A 17,658-nucleotide genomic window follows, 5' to 3' on the forward strand; every position below is an offset into this window, starting at 1 on the left:
CTACATTGTCGAAGCTTAGGGTTTATCAGGCGAATGTGAGGGATTTGCAGTCAGGCAGATTTCTTTGCTATAGCACATGACGTGTTTTATCAGCACCTAATCCTCCTGTCATTTAAGAGGTATAATGTCCGTCAGCACATTCGGACCATGGGACTACGCCGTGTTTGCACTGATGTTGACTGCTTCCATAGGTATTGGGGTTTACTACGCCGTTGCCTCTCGCAAACGACGCAGTACCTCCGAATATTTCGTCGCGGGCCAGTCCATGTCGTACATCCCAGTGGCGTTGTCTCTGATAGCGACGTTTGAGTCGTCGGTGATGATACTGGGGACACCAGCAGAGTCTTACGCATATGGCATCCAGTGGATACTTGGGGAACTTGGCAGCCTGACAGCGATGCTGATCGACATCTCCTTAGTCCTCGTGTTCATCCGGAGACTGAAGCTGTCTACTCCTTATGAGGTCAATGAAAACTGATAATATTTACATTGCTGCTTTACACATATTGTGCGCATGCCTGAACCATTATGCCGGTGTCCACTGTGAAATACGTGATTGGAACTTGTAACGATGTTGAGTCATGGAATACATTGTATATTACTCAAAAGAAGTTAAGGACCACCTGATTATTTCAAATTACTATAGTTAATTTCTCATGTCATGACAGATTAACTTAACCATTATGAAAGAATCGGGTGATCCTTAACTTCTTTTGAGTAGTATATGTATTACAATTAGCAGTTGTCATGTGATTTTGGTGATAACGCTTTTTGTGCAGTTTTGTGATCAGATGTATTGAGTAACGGCGGGTCAGCTCGATGAGAGCCGAAAATAGAAGTTGAACATTTTGGTGAACCCAGTATATATTGTATTTTGTATAATTTACTCATGTCAAAAATACTTGATAAAATGGTGTTTATATGTAATATATTACAGAAACGTATTTAGTGAAATCATTATTTCTTTATATGTTGGTTGACTATGATTTATATTTTTCAGTATCTCGAAAAACGCTTCCAGTCCCGGCCACTTCGTGTCCTCGCCAACGTTATGTCATGTCTACTTTATGTAAGTGAGAGTTTTGTCAAAATTAGTCGCACTTGGTCATTACCAAGTCATTAAGAAAATGTTTAGTATTCAAGGCAACGGTAGGCACTGAGTAGAGCTCTTGTGAAGGATTATCAATTAATTATTCGTAAAGATTGAAAGAACATAAAAAACATGTATATTTTTTTTTACAATTGTCAAAATGTATTTTTAGATATTCTAAGAAAGATATTTCGTCTACCAGCTCCAGTTTTTAACTTTTTAACGAATTCATGTTTCATTCCACGCTAAACACAACAACCGTCATTTATTAATGCCTCATTGTATGTACTAAGGTTTTTGCCTTATTTAAAATCAAACATTAGTTGACTACCAATAATACTGAGAAATCGCAGATTTGTTACTGGCAATGTATTCCTTCAACCTCTTTGCCTACTTGATTGAATATTGTATCATTCAGCTGCAATACACGAGCATTGTCCTGTACGGCCAGGCAATCGCGTTACAAGCAGGTATGTATATCATATATATGAAGCTTAATGTTGTCACACATTGTTATCACATTTCTGCGTTACTTTTCTTGAAGTATTCTATTCATTTCATCTAAAACATGATACAGAGAAACTTATACATAGGAACTCAACGGGAACTCACCACAGCGCACGTCTTATAATAAATTCAGAACATTAAGGCTGTATGTCACACAAACTATGTCATCATTCATTGCACAAGAACCCTGGACAGTGTTTTAATCTTGCAGTTTTGCATGAATGGTTCTTTTAATAATAATGTTATCAACTATGATCGTGAACATATCTGTGTGTTCCTTTCCGCTCTTTTTCCATGAATTGGTATATCAATATTCAACCACCCTATCTGCTATCATCGATTGTGGTTGATACTTTCAGTGACTGGGTTCTCAATGTATTCTTCAATAATGGTAACGGCTGGAGCTGTTGTCTTTTATACAACCCTTGTGAGTATTGTTTGCACAATCCCAATGTATACTTTATTCAGCCTCGTGAATGTTCTTAATAATACCATGTAAGTATACTGTTACGTGTCGATTCCTTAATTGCAACAATATGATAAATCCAGAAATATATACGTAAAAGAACCTAGTGTGAAACCAACACACAACAAACAGATAATTCAAATTACTACACAACAATTACAATGGAAGTACAGAATGGATTGGTAGTACAATATTTAATGGCAATACATAATATGATGACAGTGGTCAGTATCAAATAAAAAATACAGTGGTTATAGCAAAAGTCAGTGATAATCATATATATTCACCCAGCAGTGACAGTGGTCAAGCTTCCGAGGTGGGCTAGGCAAGGAATCAGGGATGATGAGCGATCGTCTCATGAAAGCTGGTCTTGACGTGAGACAAAATGTGTAAGAGATGCGAGAGGCATGCTCTTGTCCCTTGTATACCACCCAACTAGTTTCCAGAACTTTCTAGACAGTGCTGTAAGGCTCAGTACAATGCTGCACGGGTCTCGACATTTCCGGAAGTTACCACACCACTCTAGCATCTAAATATGCTTACTGACGACTGCTTACATTTACCAGTACCACATCGACTAATCACTGCTCAAAATACAATAATGCAACAAGGGTCTACCGAATCTCTACAGAAACAATGTAACACAGTTACAATCATTGTTAAACTATGAAATACACTGCTATATAAAAATACTATACAACTTTGGTGTGTAAAATCAAACTCACTCACTGACTCACTTGTGAGTATACAACATACAACCCTTGTCAGTAGACATTATAAACCCATTATGTGCATACCTTATAAACCCTTATACACTCTGTTGAGAATACTTTAAACCAACCCTGTTCATATATATACACCCATGACTTTACAAACATTTTGAACATATTCATACAATGTTTGAGAGTATATATTATACATTCATTGAGAGTATACCTTATATACCCATTATGTGTATACGTATACAACCCTTTTGATTATACTTCCTAAGACCATGAGTATAACTCATGAGTATAACGAAAGTGCGCAACTGTCTTTGCTGTTTCAGGGTGGTTTCAAGGCTGTTATCTGGACTGATGTTTTACAGTGCATCATCATGCTGATTGGGCTTTTTGCAGTGTCAATAAAGGTATGTTCACTTTTACCACCTCCTGTCTGACAAAATAAAGAACAGTAATATACACGTTTATAAAAATTCACGAAACTCATTTGTAGAATGGATGGCAATCTCTGGTATCGTGATGACTGTAACTGATTGTGTCTCACACACAGACACATGGACGTGAAACATGATACCCTCGAGTTTCCGGAAAGGCAAGAGTAAGGGCATACGAAGTGGCAATAATACGATTGTTTAGTCAGCACATTTTACAATGGCACCCATGAGGCTGTCAGAGACACTCTGTTGGCAAATTATTAGCACGCATGACACAGGTACGTCATACAGAGCCATTGCACGTCAACGTGGCTGTGACTTTACTGTCATTAGACAACACCGACAGACACGTGAAGTGATGGAACGTCCACGACCACGGCCACCCCGAACGACAACTGTACTGGAAGACAGGGCTCTAACACGTCTTGTGAGGCGACAAACCTTTGCAAAGAGTAAAGCTCTGAAAGAATAAGGGCTTCCAAACAGGCATCTGTCCACGAGAACTGTCTGATACCGGCTAAAATCATTTGGGATAAAGTCACCAAGAGTCATCAGACGTCCCTTGTTGACTGCTCATCATAGAGATTTCGATTGGCTCGACATCATTGGAATCTGAGGACGTGACGACAGATCCATTGTCAGATTCTTTCTGCACGCCACAGATCAGCGAATGCGGGTCTGGAGACACAGAAACACCACCTGTACCACTAGGAACATTGTACCAGCAGTCCCTTATGGTGGAGGCTTACTCGTGGTGTGGGGAACAATATCTCATGACTGTACACTGGACATCGGAAGGGTACGAGGCAATCTCAATTGCGATCTTATATCCAAGACATTCATAATCATGTTGTTGTGCCACATTATGACAATCATGCACTTACCAGTCGACCTGTGTTTATGGACAACGGTTGGTCCCATCGTTATCGTGCTGTGACTTGCATTTCTGCAAAGGCACGCTATTGACACTTTGCCTGTGTCCGCTATGAGTCCAGATAATCGTTTTTCTCTGACGTTGGCATGTTTGGATTTCCCAACTGATGCCACCAGCTTGTACTTCTTTGTAATTGTTGCTATACAAAAATCTACCAATAAACTGCACTATTAAGGCTTTTGATGTATTTATAATACCAGTACCGCTGCATGGCTGTGAAGTTTTGGGATTTGAAAATGTAGAAGTAATAGATCATTTTTCATTAAAGTTCCTCAAGATAGTAACTGGTTTTAAAAACTCACAATTTACCGACCGAGACTGGCAGATGGTGTGGTCTGCTCCCTGCGAACAGAACACGCAACTCTCCGTCAGATGATTTTCACAATCTATTTAAATATACATGCCATACCCTCATAGAATAATGTATTTACAGGAAAACACATTAATTTGGTAAAGCGTATTACAAAATAAACGTATTTTATGCACTACAGTGAGTGAGTGAGCATGGTTTTACGTCGCTTTTAGCACAACAATATCACGACTGGGGACAAATGGACTTCACACATTTTACCCATGTGGATATTCGAACACGGGCCATTGGCGTGACGAATGAACCTTTTAATCACTACCACTCTTATGTCCTGTGAGACTTTCTAATTGTATTTCGAATATTCGCATTACTGTTACAATTATGTTAAATATATAAAAGTAAATATGTGTGTGCCTTTCATCACGTGTAAATATGAACCCAGTAAATATTCTGTAAAATATGCTCTGGTACCACCGAGGGTGGTTTTGACAAAATATGTCTTGACTTGACTTAACAGTGGGAATCACTATTTAGATGAAAAGGCATTTCGCTACCTAAAGACAGTCATACTTACAAAGGTCCCTGTATATATCCAGTGGTGTCAGCTACTGATCGGGTGTCAACATTCAGGGTACGCATTCGGAATTGTGAATACATTTAGAAGCCCATGTCCTATCAGAAAATGAAATGCCGATCACCAACCATTATGCAAGCATAACTTCATTAATTGTTTGATAAAATGTATGTATCAAATAATACCACATATAAGGATTGCCAATCTCAGGAAAGAACCAAGTACAAATCTGTCACTATACACTACTGTTCTAAACAGAAAACTCGTAAGAGGCGACTAACAGGAATGGGTGGTCAGGCTCACCGACTTGGTTTATGCATGTCATCCTATCCCAATAGCGTGGATCGATGCGCATGATGTCAATCACTGAGTTTCCTGGTCCAGACTCGATTATTTACAGACGCCGTCATATAGCTGGGAGTGCGGCGTTTAACAACAAACAAACAAAAAGCAGCAAACTTATTTTCTTGATCCATAAGGCATTTGTCACAATCCACAATGGACATTCATATATAGATATACGTTCATCTCTGTCTTCAAAGGTTCATGAAAATTGGTAAACAATGAAAGCAAATGTCATCTGAGGTTCACTGAAAAAGTGATTTGTTAAATGATTGACTAATAGATAACATATGTGAGAAATTTAGGGATATGTCATAAGGCAAGAAGTAGGTATTCCCATGGGCTCCTTCGTGCGACTTTTGCACAAAGGATCAGGGTTACAGCTTTCAAAGTCATAAATCTTTCAATATGTTTATAGTACACATGTCCAAATTTGATGCATCAGTGACCAAAAAAATGTCTGATGCAATTTCCTATTTTGAGTTCGACATTATATTCCTGTGTTTTCATCAGGTGAACAATTTACTTGACTTTGCATGTGTTTGTTATATGTGCCATCGGTGGGGTACCATGGTGTCATCACTGTTTCATAGTGATCAACAAAAACTTGCTTATGATCAAAATCGTACAATGGATGCTAATTATTTCTCACTCTGGAAATCAATTGTACCGTGGAGATTTCCTATTATAATAGAAATGTTTTGTCAATTTTATGCATCATTATCAATATTATTTACAGATTAAAATTTTAAAAATCCAGCAAAGAGGGTTTGCATGATCCTGGCACAGTCTGGCTGGTTAGGCTCAGGGCACTCTCCCAATTTCAGTCAACAGATTGGGAGGTACCAAATCTAAGGCAGCGGGAACAATGGGAAGTCTGACAACTTGGTACATGGGATGCAAGCGTGACATTTCGAAAGCGAGGTCCGCATATTTGCCATGTTTTACCTCAATCTCGTCAATCACATTAGTCAATCACAAAACGGACAGAAAATTCAATGATATAAGTGATTTCATCAAAAAGGATAAAAAAAAAAGGACAAGATGAGGTTTGTTGGCCTGGATACATCTGAGGCTGCATTTCGGCCTAATCCAAAGAATTTTGCATTTAACATCTTCCATGACGCCCTCTACATATCATGGGTCGTACCATGGATGGACCTCTGTGTCAAAACCACAAGCATGGCGTAGACGGTAATAAAGTAATCGAGCTACACCGGCATATCGCTTAAGATAGTGTGTTTGTACCAAATATGAGCATCCACTGACAATGTGTTGGACAGTCTCATTAAATTCATTGCATAATCTACATTTCATGCATACATTTTGATGCAAAATCACACTTTGACGGTTTCGAGTGGGAAGTGACTGGTCCTGAGCAGCAAACAGAAAACCTTCATTTTGAACGCTTAAGCATTTTCAGTGCTGGGGTTCCAAAGAACACAATCTTCTGTTTTGATTTGATTACTCAAATGGTATTCAAACGAAATTAATGTGAATTCCGCCCTTTATATACTGCAGGGAACTATCGAAGCTGGAGGCATATTGGAGGTTTGGGGACGAGCCGCTGAATCTGGTAGGCTTGACTTCAGGTGAGTGGAACCCACTTACAATATATTTCACGTTTGAATCATGAAAAAATAAAACACTACCCAAGAGCAACCATCATTTCAAAATAAAAGTTATACCTACATAATAATTTCTTTCGTGTACGTTAACAACATACGTTATTTTCATAGGTAATATTACAGGGTAACATTGATACATAAACACCATCAAGGTAAGCAACTCATCGGGTGATGATATTCCCGACATTCCTGATATTCCTGACAATATACCTAAAGTTCACTTGTTCACGATAATGCCCCTCTCCCTCACTTATAGAAGTGTATGTATAGTATCAGTTTAACAAACGTTAGAAGACTCCCATGCTTTCTATGTAAACGCAAAGGGGAACGGTCAACACAGGGTACCACTTTAAGCCCTCTGAATACATGTGGTTCGTTCCATACTGTTTCTTTACAAATATTTATGTTTACAAGTGTTGGAAATGCTGACGTATTTTATTAAACGACTCTGTGTTTGTTCAACCCAATATTGTCCAAACGAGACATCAGACATACATTGCACCATAAGGAAATGAAGATTTCACAATGGTTGTGACATTAAGTTCAACCAATTGAAACAATATTACTTGATGAATCCCTTTAAATATCAGTTTAGATCCTGATCCGACCATACGCCACACGGTATGGAATCTCTACTTTGGCCAGCTCCTTGGAGGCTTTGGCTTTCTGTTTAATCCTGCTGTGTTGCAAAGGATCTCGTCAACCAAGTCCACCAAAGACAGCAGCAGGCGAGTCCATGCCATTGACTTAGAAAGAGAAATATGAGTAAATCATCACAAGCAAACATGCGATAACCGTAACGGCCGTAGAAAGTGCTGAGAAACAATCCTTCTTTACACACTCATTTATTTGTTTATTGACTATTTCTCAGAGAGTTTAAATCATCCGTTGCTCGTATCTTTATTTCCTTAAAAAGTGTATTATTGTTGTTTTTATCATACTCCATAACGATGACGAAGGGCATTGTTTTTCCTCGTTTTGGACATATATAATGCTAAAGAGAGTGTTTGCATTTATATTCTTCATTCGTGATGAAGTTTCCTTACATGCTTATATGATTGTACCTACTTTGAGGAATTTATTTTTAAACACTACCTAATTTCCTCTTCTACATTGGAATAAAAGTTTCTTAGGTTAACGCCATGTCCTTGCAAATGATTTCGGAAACACATTCAGAATGTATATTAAAAAAGTATATATCATATATCTCTGCAGAGCTCTTCTACTAACAATTCCTGGATATATGCTTACGGGTGTCATTTGCGTTGTGGAAGGAATTGTTGCATATGGCTACTACTATCACAAACGATGTGACCCAGTGGCGTCAAAACAACTGGAAAGTCCAAACCAGGTATATACAGATATTATGCGTGTGTGTGTGCGTGCGTGCGTGCGGCGCGCGTGTATGGGTGTGTAGGAGAGAGAGGGGGGGGATGCATTAGGGGCGGGATTTTTTAAAAGTACGTTTTGTCCTTGCAGTTTGTTTCACGCAGTGGCTCACATGCTTCTTATACATGCTTTACAGATTGTTCCCTTGTTGATCCTGGACCTATTCCGGAGTATGCCAGGGATGTCAGGCTTGTTCTTGGCAGCTCTGTCGAGTGCTGCTCTCAGGTAGGTGAAATAGAACCGTGTACCACAACGTCCCTCCATGTCGGTAGAGGAAGAGAGTCTGGTGGCTGAGGGCGCAATAGACTCTAAATTCTGTTTTTCTGAATTGGCGGGCAAAACTATGTCATTCCACCCTGTCCAAAAATATGTGAATAGTAGTTATAATAATGGACATCTGTGAGTATACCCAAAGAACAACAATGTACCAAACTATGAAAATTATATACAAAATAAGAATGAAGAGATGATAACTGTGGATTGATGAGACATAATGGACACTGTTGAACCAAATAGATGAGTTTTGAGTATAGATTCAAAGGAGTCCAGGGATGGAGCATTCCTTAATATGTGCAACATTGTATCATCACCATTTGATAGTGATTCATAAACGCATAAACGCATTCATAAACTCGTTATATAGTCGGAATCGTTCAATCGACTCTGCTGTCAGCAGAGATTTCTGCTGTCAGCAGATGAATATGGAAAGGGTTTTTGTCGCTTCTAATTTAAGAGAGTTGGTAGGCTGTTCCACGAGGTGGGGGCCCCAGAACCAAAAGAGCTTTAACCAACTATTTCAGCTTTGTACGAGGGATAGACAACATGTTCTGGTTTTCATATCTGAGGGTGCAGACAGGTTTTTAAGTAGAGATAAGTTCATTTAGGTTTGGCGGTGCAAGACCATGCTGACTTTTGAGTGTTAAGCACGGGGTCTTAAGCTGGATCCTGGCATCAACTGGCAACCAATGCAGATTTCCGGGCGTTCATTTGGTTCTTCTAGTAATTATTCTAGCTGCTGTGTCTTGGATTTTCTTGGACGCTTCAGAAAATTGTGTTTAATTACATAAAGGCAATTGTTATTCCTTGATTCCATTAAAACAAAAAATCGTTGGCATGTGGACTTCATCCAACAGATGAACTTTTGTCTGAAGTTACATTCCTGACATACAATTTCTTCTCTTGATCATCTCTTGAGAATATTACATTCGTTCACTATCTCCAAGGGAGTTTAAAGTAGAAGTGGAATCCCAAGGTGTAACTGCTATTAATAATTTCACAACAAAACAGGATGATAGCATTCTCAGAATCAATACGTGCTATTTACTTTTTCACTTCCTAATTTGCAAAACTGTATTAAATCAAAAATTCAAAATTGGAATGAAGGTATCTGTACCAAATCCAAATCCACTCTGGTTTCACAAATACCAAATCATGCACTCCTAAGAGTACCGAGTGCACAGATGCCATCATATGGACCCATCTAAATTCTGCCCTAATTCTGAAATTCATTCAATAATATTAAACATATCACTTTTCTGGAAGCCAAACCTATAGTTCAGTCTCAATCTCCAATTGCTTCAACTAAATTCTTCTCAAGTTATCAAAGTAATCTAAGTCTCACAGGCAAGTACACAATTCCAAACAGCCATTTCTTGAGTGAAGGGTCAACAGATGCCAGATGAATCAACTCAGACCTCTCAAAATAACACAATTATATCAACATCATCCTCAACTTCAGAATCAGAACATCAGAATCGAACATCAGAAACTGTTCAGGGGGATGAGCTAGTCCAAGAGAGTGGCTGTTCCTCTCACTCAAGATCTCCAGTTGAGCCTGCAATTAAAATTGAGCTTCCACACTGAAGTATATAAAACATATATACTGGTTGTTTTACTATCCTTTATTGACAGGATGTTATGTGATATAACGTCCATAAATGATCTAAGCACAATATGTCTGAAATAGTGCTGATGTGACTTACAATTTTACCACAATCACTTTCTTTTTCAGCACCATATCATCCTTCCTCTCAGCCGTGGCGAATATCATTTGGTATGATCTTGTGCAGCCATGCAGACCAAATATGTCTGAATTCAGAGGCGTTATTGTTGCAAAAATGACAGGTATTCAGTCCAAATTTGATACTATTACAGTGACTATTACTAAAACTGAAACATGCATGTTCCCACATATAATGAAGCCAATTTGTTCAAAATGTTCGACGGCAGCCATATTGTTAAACCTAATTACGGCCATTACTCAGTCAACTCTGGTGCAAATGACATGAACGGACGAGGTGGGATAAGGCCCTTTTTGGCCCACTGTTAACGTCAAATTGTAACGTTGCAAACAACATTGAAATATTTATCCGAACATAAACAGACAGACATGTTTATTCAGTAAAAGGCCAATGGCCCAAAATACAGACATGTTAGCATGACAATTACAGGGCACAGAATTTATCATTAATTATTTTGTGAGCATAATATAAGAATTTACAAACTAGAAATAATGTTTGCTCATTATAATTACAAAGAATATTTATTACATGAGAATTACTGTAATGAGTAGGCATAGGAAGATTAACAAGGTATTTTTGTCTTCGGGCAGAATATAAATTACAATTAAAGAGTACATGAAATTCATCCTCAATGACATTAACTCCCTTACTACTACAATAGTTACAGAATCTGAGTGAACGGTCTGTTTCACTATATCTGCCAGTTTCTAAAGCTATTTTAAATTTGAACTTCTGAATTTAGTAAAAACAATTCTTAAATGGGTAGGGAGTGGACATGACAAGTACCTTTCAACATTTAACATGGATTAAAAATGCTTATAGAGATCACATTTTGGAGAAGAGTTTACAGAAGCACTCCAGAATTGCTGTAAATTATCTTTGAGCCTTTGCTTAAAATGGAGAATAAAAGCTTTAGAGTCACCCACCTCTTGATTGAGCCATACAAAACCAAACCCAAATTGGAATAAAATATTTCTAACTTTAGTCGCCCAAGTTACCCGCCCAACTAAAGATTTAAGCATTTAATAGCATTGGGAAGGTAATCTGTGGGGTTGAAGATGTAAGAGCCTGCACCAATATTTAATTACTTTAGTCATGTAAGTGAGTTGTAAAGGAGACCTCCCACATAAACAGAAGGGTTCAAATGACTGACATCAAGCCTATTCTTTCTTACACTTGCAACTTTTGGACTCCTAAAATAGTTAAACTGAGTGAAAAAGGATGAGTTTACTAACTTTAAATGAACATCTCTGAATGAACCATAAGTCCATGACACGAGATGGGTTTTTAACCACATGTCTGTACTGGCTTTTTTCTACATCTCAAAGACCTGTCATTTTCATATAGTAGAAAACCGCTTCCTGAAAACCTCTAAAATCGTTTTCACACATGTTATCCTTAACTATGCATCAAGTGCTGTCACAAGTTCCACTCATGCAACTGTTGAAATACACACAGTATAGTTCGCATTCATATAAAAACGTCTGAACATTCTCATAACCATTTCTAAACATTTAGAAATTTTAAATTTAGAATTTAGAATTTTCAAATGATACAGATCCTGTAACTAATGTTATATTTGGGATAACACTTTCTTAGTAAAGTACAGATTCTAGTACTTTTTGGGGTTGAGTCCCGTCCGGGATTCGAACCCACGCCTGCCATGGTGAGGCCCTAATCGCCAGCACACAAAGTCAGCGATATAACCCACTCAGCCACCGAGCCTTCCACAAAATGAAAGTCCGACAACTGGTAGTCTAGATCACGTACTTTGAGTACCCCCTGACAAGTGTAAATTGACACGGCTCCCATGGCCGAAAGCTATGAATACACAGATCGCTGACTTTGTGTGCTGGCGATTAGGTGCCTCACCCTGGCAGGTGTGGGTTCGAATCCCGGACGGGACTCAACCCAAAAAAAGTACTAGAATCTGTACTTTACTAAGAAAGTGTTATCCCAAATATAACATTCGTTACATTTGACCACTTTCTAAATGGCATTGTCTATTCATATACAGATCCTGTTCGAGAAAATGACCCTATTTCCACCTCGTCCTTTGATACATGTGTAGTAAGAAAGGGGGGTCAACATATAAGTTAAAACTTCTTATGGACATTACTCATTATTTTCTTGTCAAATTATAATGACATTTGGTATATGTGCAGTTAGAAGCGGGTGTCAACACATACGGTTTCTTCTGTTCTTCGTAATATCTTAATTGTGATCTTTAATTTGATCTTGGCACCTTTGATGCTCCTGAATTATATCAAAATGCGTTTCCTTGCATTGTATACATTATCTCCTCAGAAAGCACTGGCTGAATGAAGCTGAAATGTCACATACTTGTTTCGCACCAATAATTACACCTGAATCAGCTCCATAGGTTTGAATCTTTGTTGTCAATATGGCCACGACAGCAGCGGTATAGAAAAATCTATCTATAGAATTACTCAGCCAATTTGTGAAAGTTTGTACATGTGTAGTTAGTTGTGATTCAAAATATATCTTCTTTTTTGGGCCATATGTTTTCACCTTGTTTTTAAAGGGTATATTATGCTCTTGAAACTTCCTGATAATTCCAGACTGGGGAGCAGTTTCTTCATATGATTAAATTGTAATGTTAGTTGTTATTCCTCGGTAATTGTGCAGAAATGATTTGAATATCAAACCTAACAATTGTCTTTTAAAGATCTTTGTTAATATTTTTTACTGTTGGCTACTTATTAAGGTGGGCTACAGTGCCATGGCACTATTCTTTAATTTCATGGTAGTTCTGAATTAAACTTTGGTATTTGAAAAGTTATATGTAGTTGTTTCTGAATGTCTATTTTCTGTTTTCAAGTGGTGTTTACCGGTGGTCTGAGCTGCCTAGCGGCAATTATTGTCTCATTCGTTGGAGCCAAAACACTCATTCAGGTACGGCCAGCTACCTGGGCGTTGTCCTTTCATCTATTAATAAATAATATAATGAGTATTTCAAAGGCAACAGGTACACACTGTTAATTGGTACCAAGTACTCACGGGATTATGAAATATATAAACTCTTTTTGTATTGCTGGTTGTTTTCGAATGACGACGGGCTTATCGTCCCTCTTCTACTGTTTCAGATTGCTAAAACATCCCTGGCTTTGACTAAGCAACCTTTGATTGGAGTTTTCTATTTAGGAGCACTATTTCCCTTTGTCAACACGAAGGTACGAAGAAATATGCCACACAATTCAAATAGGTCGAAGATCTAAAGTTACAACGATAATCCGTTTTCATGTTCGTGAGGAAACGAGAAATAAATCAAGTGAAAATAAGAATGTTTCTTTTCTCAGATAACATGGCAATATTCATGTCATGGATACTATAATGCATTACTTCATGCATGTATGTCTTTCAACAGGGAGCCATTATTGGACTTCTAACGGGTGTTGTGTTTATGGCCTGGCTGACCATAGGTTCAATGTTCTATGACAGTGGAGCACCATCTTCCTACCTCCCCTTGGCGCCAGTTGACCAATGTCCAAGTTTCAATCTGTCCATACCGTCCCTCAACATCACCAACATAAATAATTTCACCACAACCCTTGGTCCAGATTGCAGTTACGAAGGCGCTAATAACAAGTGAGTTATAGAAAATGGCATATTAAAGCTGACAGATAATTATATTTAATATTAATGTATTGATATAGCGCCAAACTACCACCTTGACCATTTCCTCAGCAGCTCTTGGAAAATATGTTGAATTTTTCAATGTCTAGAGTACTGCTGGCAGATTCAAGTGCTTGGGCGCACTTAGATAATCCAGGAATTGAGTTCTAAGGCATTGTCAAGCAACTGGAATTGTTTTGTGGTATCGCAAATCTTTGAAAAAAGTTACGTGTTACTGTTGTCGACCGACAATTCCTGATGTTGCAATATATATCAGACTTTTTAACATTTTAGTAAATATATAACGTCAACGCCAGAGAATAATCAGTCTCGATTTTCTTAATTTTCGCGTTTGCGTTTCAATTGGTACTTATTGTACATAGCACACAACTTCGTGGAAAGAAACATTATGTTATGTTAGACAAATACACTTTTCAATCAAATTTTCGGCATCAAAGGCCTGGTTTATTGATTCCAGAATGTTTATGGTAGACATGCAGAGGAATTTATCAAATGTGACACGTCAACATGATGCGCCATGCTATCTCATATTAAGATCTTCACGTGGAGCCTCCACAACTCCTTACTCACTGGCACTCACATTGTTTGAGAAAATGTGAGTGGTGGGTCTTACCGGTAGAGCAGGGCATGCCTACACTTTTCGCGAACACCTGGTGTCATCACTGATTTTCTGTGTTCCATCCCTATGTTGCCTCTTACGTTCGATGGATTTTGTTTCGCCAAATAATTCAAACTTATTATTTTCTGGCCTTGGCATTTTCAACATATATGCTATCAATACAGGTCCGCCATGGAGACAATGTACAACATTTCCTACACACTGTTCAGTGCCATTGCAATGATAGTCGTCATGCTGGTTGGGGTGTGTGCAAGTTTGATAACAGGTACATATCAAACTTATCAAATCAGATCTAGATCTACAATGGAATAGCTATTGTCGCTATGTAAGTGACCTAGCACTAATAAAACATTTGACTCATAAGATGCATAAAACTGAGGACCATTATTGTAAACCATTACTTTCTAAACTGATCTATGTGGCTAATTGGGAGTGCACAAATCAAACAGTTAGTTAAGATGAGCACCAGTCATTTTAAGCATGTTCAGGGTTTAGTTTAGTAATATAATGACGGTACTTTTGAACAGATGTTTGAAGTATAATCGACATATTGGCGGCAAATATATCCATGAATAAGTACCTGCTTTAGACTACGTGGAGAGTTCAAACTGACTGTAATGTCGAAATGAGTCGTTGGTTTTGGGTTGGTTGGTTAACGCCGCAATCAGCAATATTCCAGCTATATGACGGCGGTCTGTAAATAAACGAGTCTGGACCAGACAATCCAGTGATTAATAACATGAGCATCGGTGTTTCATTGAATTACAAAATTAATGAATAATTACTGTGGACTTTATTTGTTTTGCCATTAATAGAAACAAAACTTCTATAATCATTTCCTAGGTGGAAACAAAACCCCGGTTGACCCACAGTGGCTGCTACATCTTGAGGATATTCAGTTGCCGTGTATACCCAACAGGGTGAGGCAGTATTTCTGGCCGTCAAGAAAGTCAGGTCAGGCTTACAATGGGGTGAGTATTTGATTTGGCAATGTTCCTGTTGGGAATTCGTGGCAGAACATGTCAATATTAAAATTTCATGTTAAGAGTTGACTACTTAGATTTCATGCCCCTCTCCTTTTTGAAAATCACATATAGAATATCATGAGCCTAACAGTAATACCTTTGTCTTATTGAAATACAGAAATCATGTGGTGGCTTGGTAGTGTATGAGTGCCTGCAAGACGCCATTGTGCAGTTGTAGTTCAGCCTAGAGTGGCGTGAAACGGAAGTTATTCTACCAATCGCGTAATTTTCTTGCTTATATCAATCATATTTATTTCTGAATTACATTATGTTTTCTTGTTTGCAACATGAACGTTGATTGAGTGGCTATCTTGGTGATGGTCTATAAACCGAAATCACAAACTCTGCAATATGTTAATCAAATATACGATAATAATAGTTGTTCATGTATTCCGCAAATAATTGATCGAACCCAAAAGCATATATGGAGCCGTTAATCACATCATGTAAGCTCATGCCTATAAATCTTCTTCTTGTCCATATCGACTCTTAACGTCAATACCAGAGAGTAATGCGTCTCGAATATCTGCTGAAGCAGATTCATAAGGCAAAACAGGGAAGAAACTTATATAAATGAATCACTGAAAATCTGTGATAACTCCAGGTGTGCACGAAAAGGGTAAGCATGTCCTACTCTGCCGGTATATGCCCCGCCACTCATGCAATTGTCATGAAATATAGTAAGTGCAAGGCAGTTTAAAAAACAGCATGTGCAATCCAAGCTTCTTACCTGTCGTGACAGGCAGCCAAGGAGTCCAAAAGGTGTGGCTTGATTTCAACCATGCACGATACCGTCACGACCATGGTGCAAGCACAATGCATTCCCCTTTTGTTGAAGCAATAACTAATACCACAAGTACTCAATATCAGAATATCAATGGCATTGATTTCATCTTTCTGGTTATTTTCAGAGAAGGTTTTGATAAACAGGCAATGAATCCAACAACTTCATAAGACGTATTACGTTCCATGTTCCATGTTCCTCATTCATAGCGTTTGAATTTCAGGCACTAACCAAGGAAAGCCCCGAGTTTCAAGAACTTAGAGTTGAAGCCACAGAACTCATCAGAGTAGAATTGTAAAATGAATGGAAGTCTTTAAAAACATGCCATTCTGCTTGGCAAAATGAAACCACATTAATGAAATATTACGTTTGATCGATATATCAGAACAAATTGCATTTTTTTCAACATTCTGCTGACCGGACAGTTTCAGTTATCACGGAACCACATGATGTCATCTATTGTGGCATATAATTCCAACGTCATATCATAGCCTTAACATCACCTCTGTCTCACTGAGAGTTCACGAGCATAAAGAAAATACTGATAACGTTTCTATTTTGCAATGTTCCAAACATTGTGTTTTTAAACTGTTTTTAATATATTACAATAACAGTAATTCAGTATTCATTAAACGACAGATTGAAGAGATTCATACTTTTTAAGTGTTGTTTGTGGCAATATTTCGTGAGGAAACACACGTGACAAAAACACGGGAACGTATAGTACAAGTCAAAATAGGGAATTGCATCAAACATATTTTTGTCACTGGTGCGTCAAATTTGGATATGTCCTTCACATGTCCACCATACACCTTGATAAAACAACTTTTGAGCAAGAGTCGTGTAGCGCTTTTTGAAATCTTCGTTGAAATATCATGCTGGAATATTGCTCGAGATAAAGGACAAGTAGATTGATGGAAAGTTGAAGTCATCCCCCTTGTCATAGTGAGTGAGTGAGTATGGTTTTACGCCGCTTTTAGCAATATTCCAGCAATATCACGGCGGGGGACACCAGAAATGGGCTTCACACATTGTATCCATGTCGGGAATCGAACCCGGGTCTTCGGCGTGACGAGCCAACGCTTTAACCACTAGGCTACCCGACCGCCCCCACCCCCCCCCCCCCCCCCCCCCCCCCCCACCCCCACCAGTTTAT

The 17,658-nt window shown here is 38.4% G+C and overlaps 1 protein-coding gene across 1 annotated transcript; it reads left to right on the forward strand.

Annotated features, from left to right (window-relative positions):
- Window positions 1-124: 124 nt before the first annotated feature.
- LOC139480535 (sodium-coupled monocarboxylate transporter 1-like) lies at window positions 125-16,800 on the forward strand. Its single transcript, XM_071263625.1, has 16 exons — window positions 125-463; window positions 1,001-1,069; window positions 1,509-1,560; window positions 1,957-2,024; window positions 3,112-3,192; window positions 6,901-6,971; window positions 7,598-7,735; window positions 8,223-8,358; window positions 8,533-8,621; window positions 10,408-10,520; window positions 13,260-13,333; window positions 13,525-13,611; window positions 13,806-14,026; window positions 14,858-14,958; window positions 15,537-15,664; window positions 16,726-16,800. The coding sequence occupies exons 1-16, from the start codon at window positions 125-127 to the stop codon at window positions 16,798-16,800; spliced, it is 1,842 nt and encodes a 613-aa protein (XP_071119726.1).
- Window positions 16,801-17,658: the final 858 nt, after the last annotated feature.

This window comes from Haliotis cracherodii, unplaced genomic scaffold, assembly GCF_022045235.1.
Source record: "Haliotis cracherodii isolate W230 unplaced genomic scaffold, xgHalCrac1.p SCAF_4, whole genome shotgun sequence".
Classification (NCBI taxonomy): Eukaryota; Metazoa; Mollusca; class Gastropoda; order Lepetellida; family Haliotidae; genus Haliotis; species Haliotis cracherodii.

Excerpts from the sequence above, each read along its gene's own strand:
- LOC139480535 (XM_071263625.1), top strand. The coding sequence starts at position 125 with ATGTCCGTCAGCACATTCGGACCATGGGACTACGCCGTGTTTGCACTG. Across the intron at positions 10,521-13,259 it reads TATTGTTGCAAAAATGACAG|TGGTGTTTACCGGTGGTCTG; the intron begins GTATTCAGTCCA and ends TCTGTTTTCAAG. Across the intron at positions 15,665-16,725 it reads CAGGTCAGGCTTACAATGGG|GCACTAACCAAGGAAAGCCC; the intron begins GTGAGTATTTGA and ends TTTGAATTTCAG.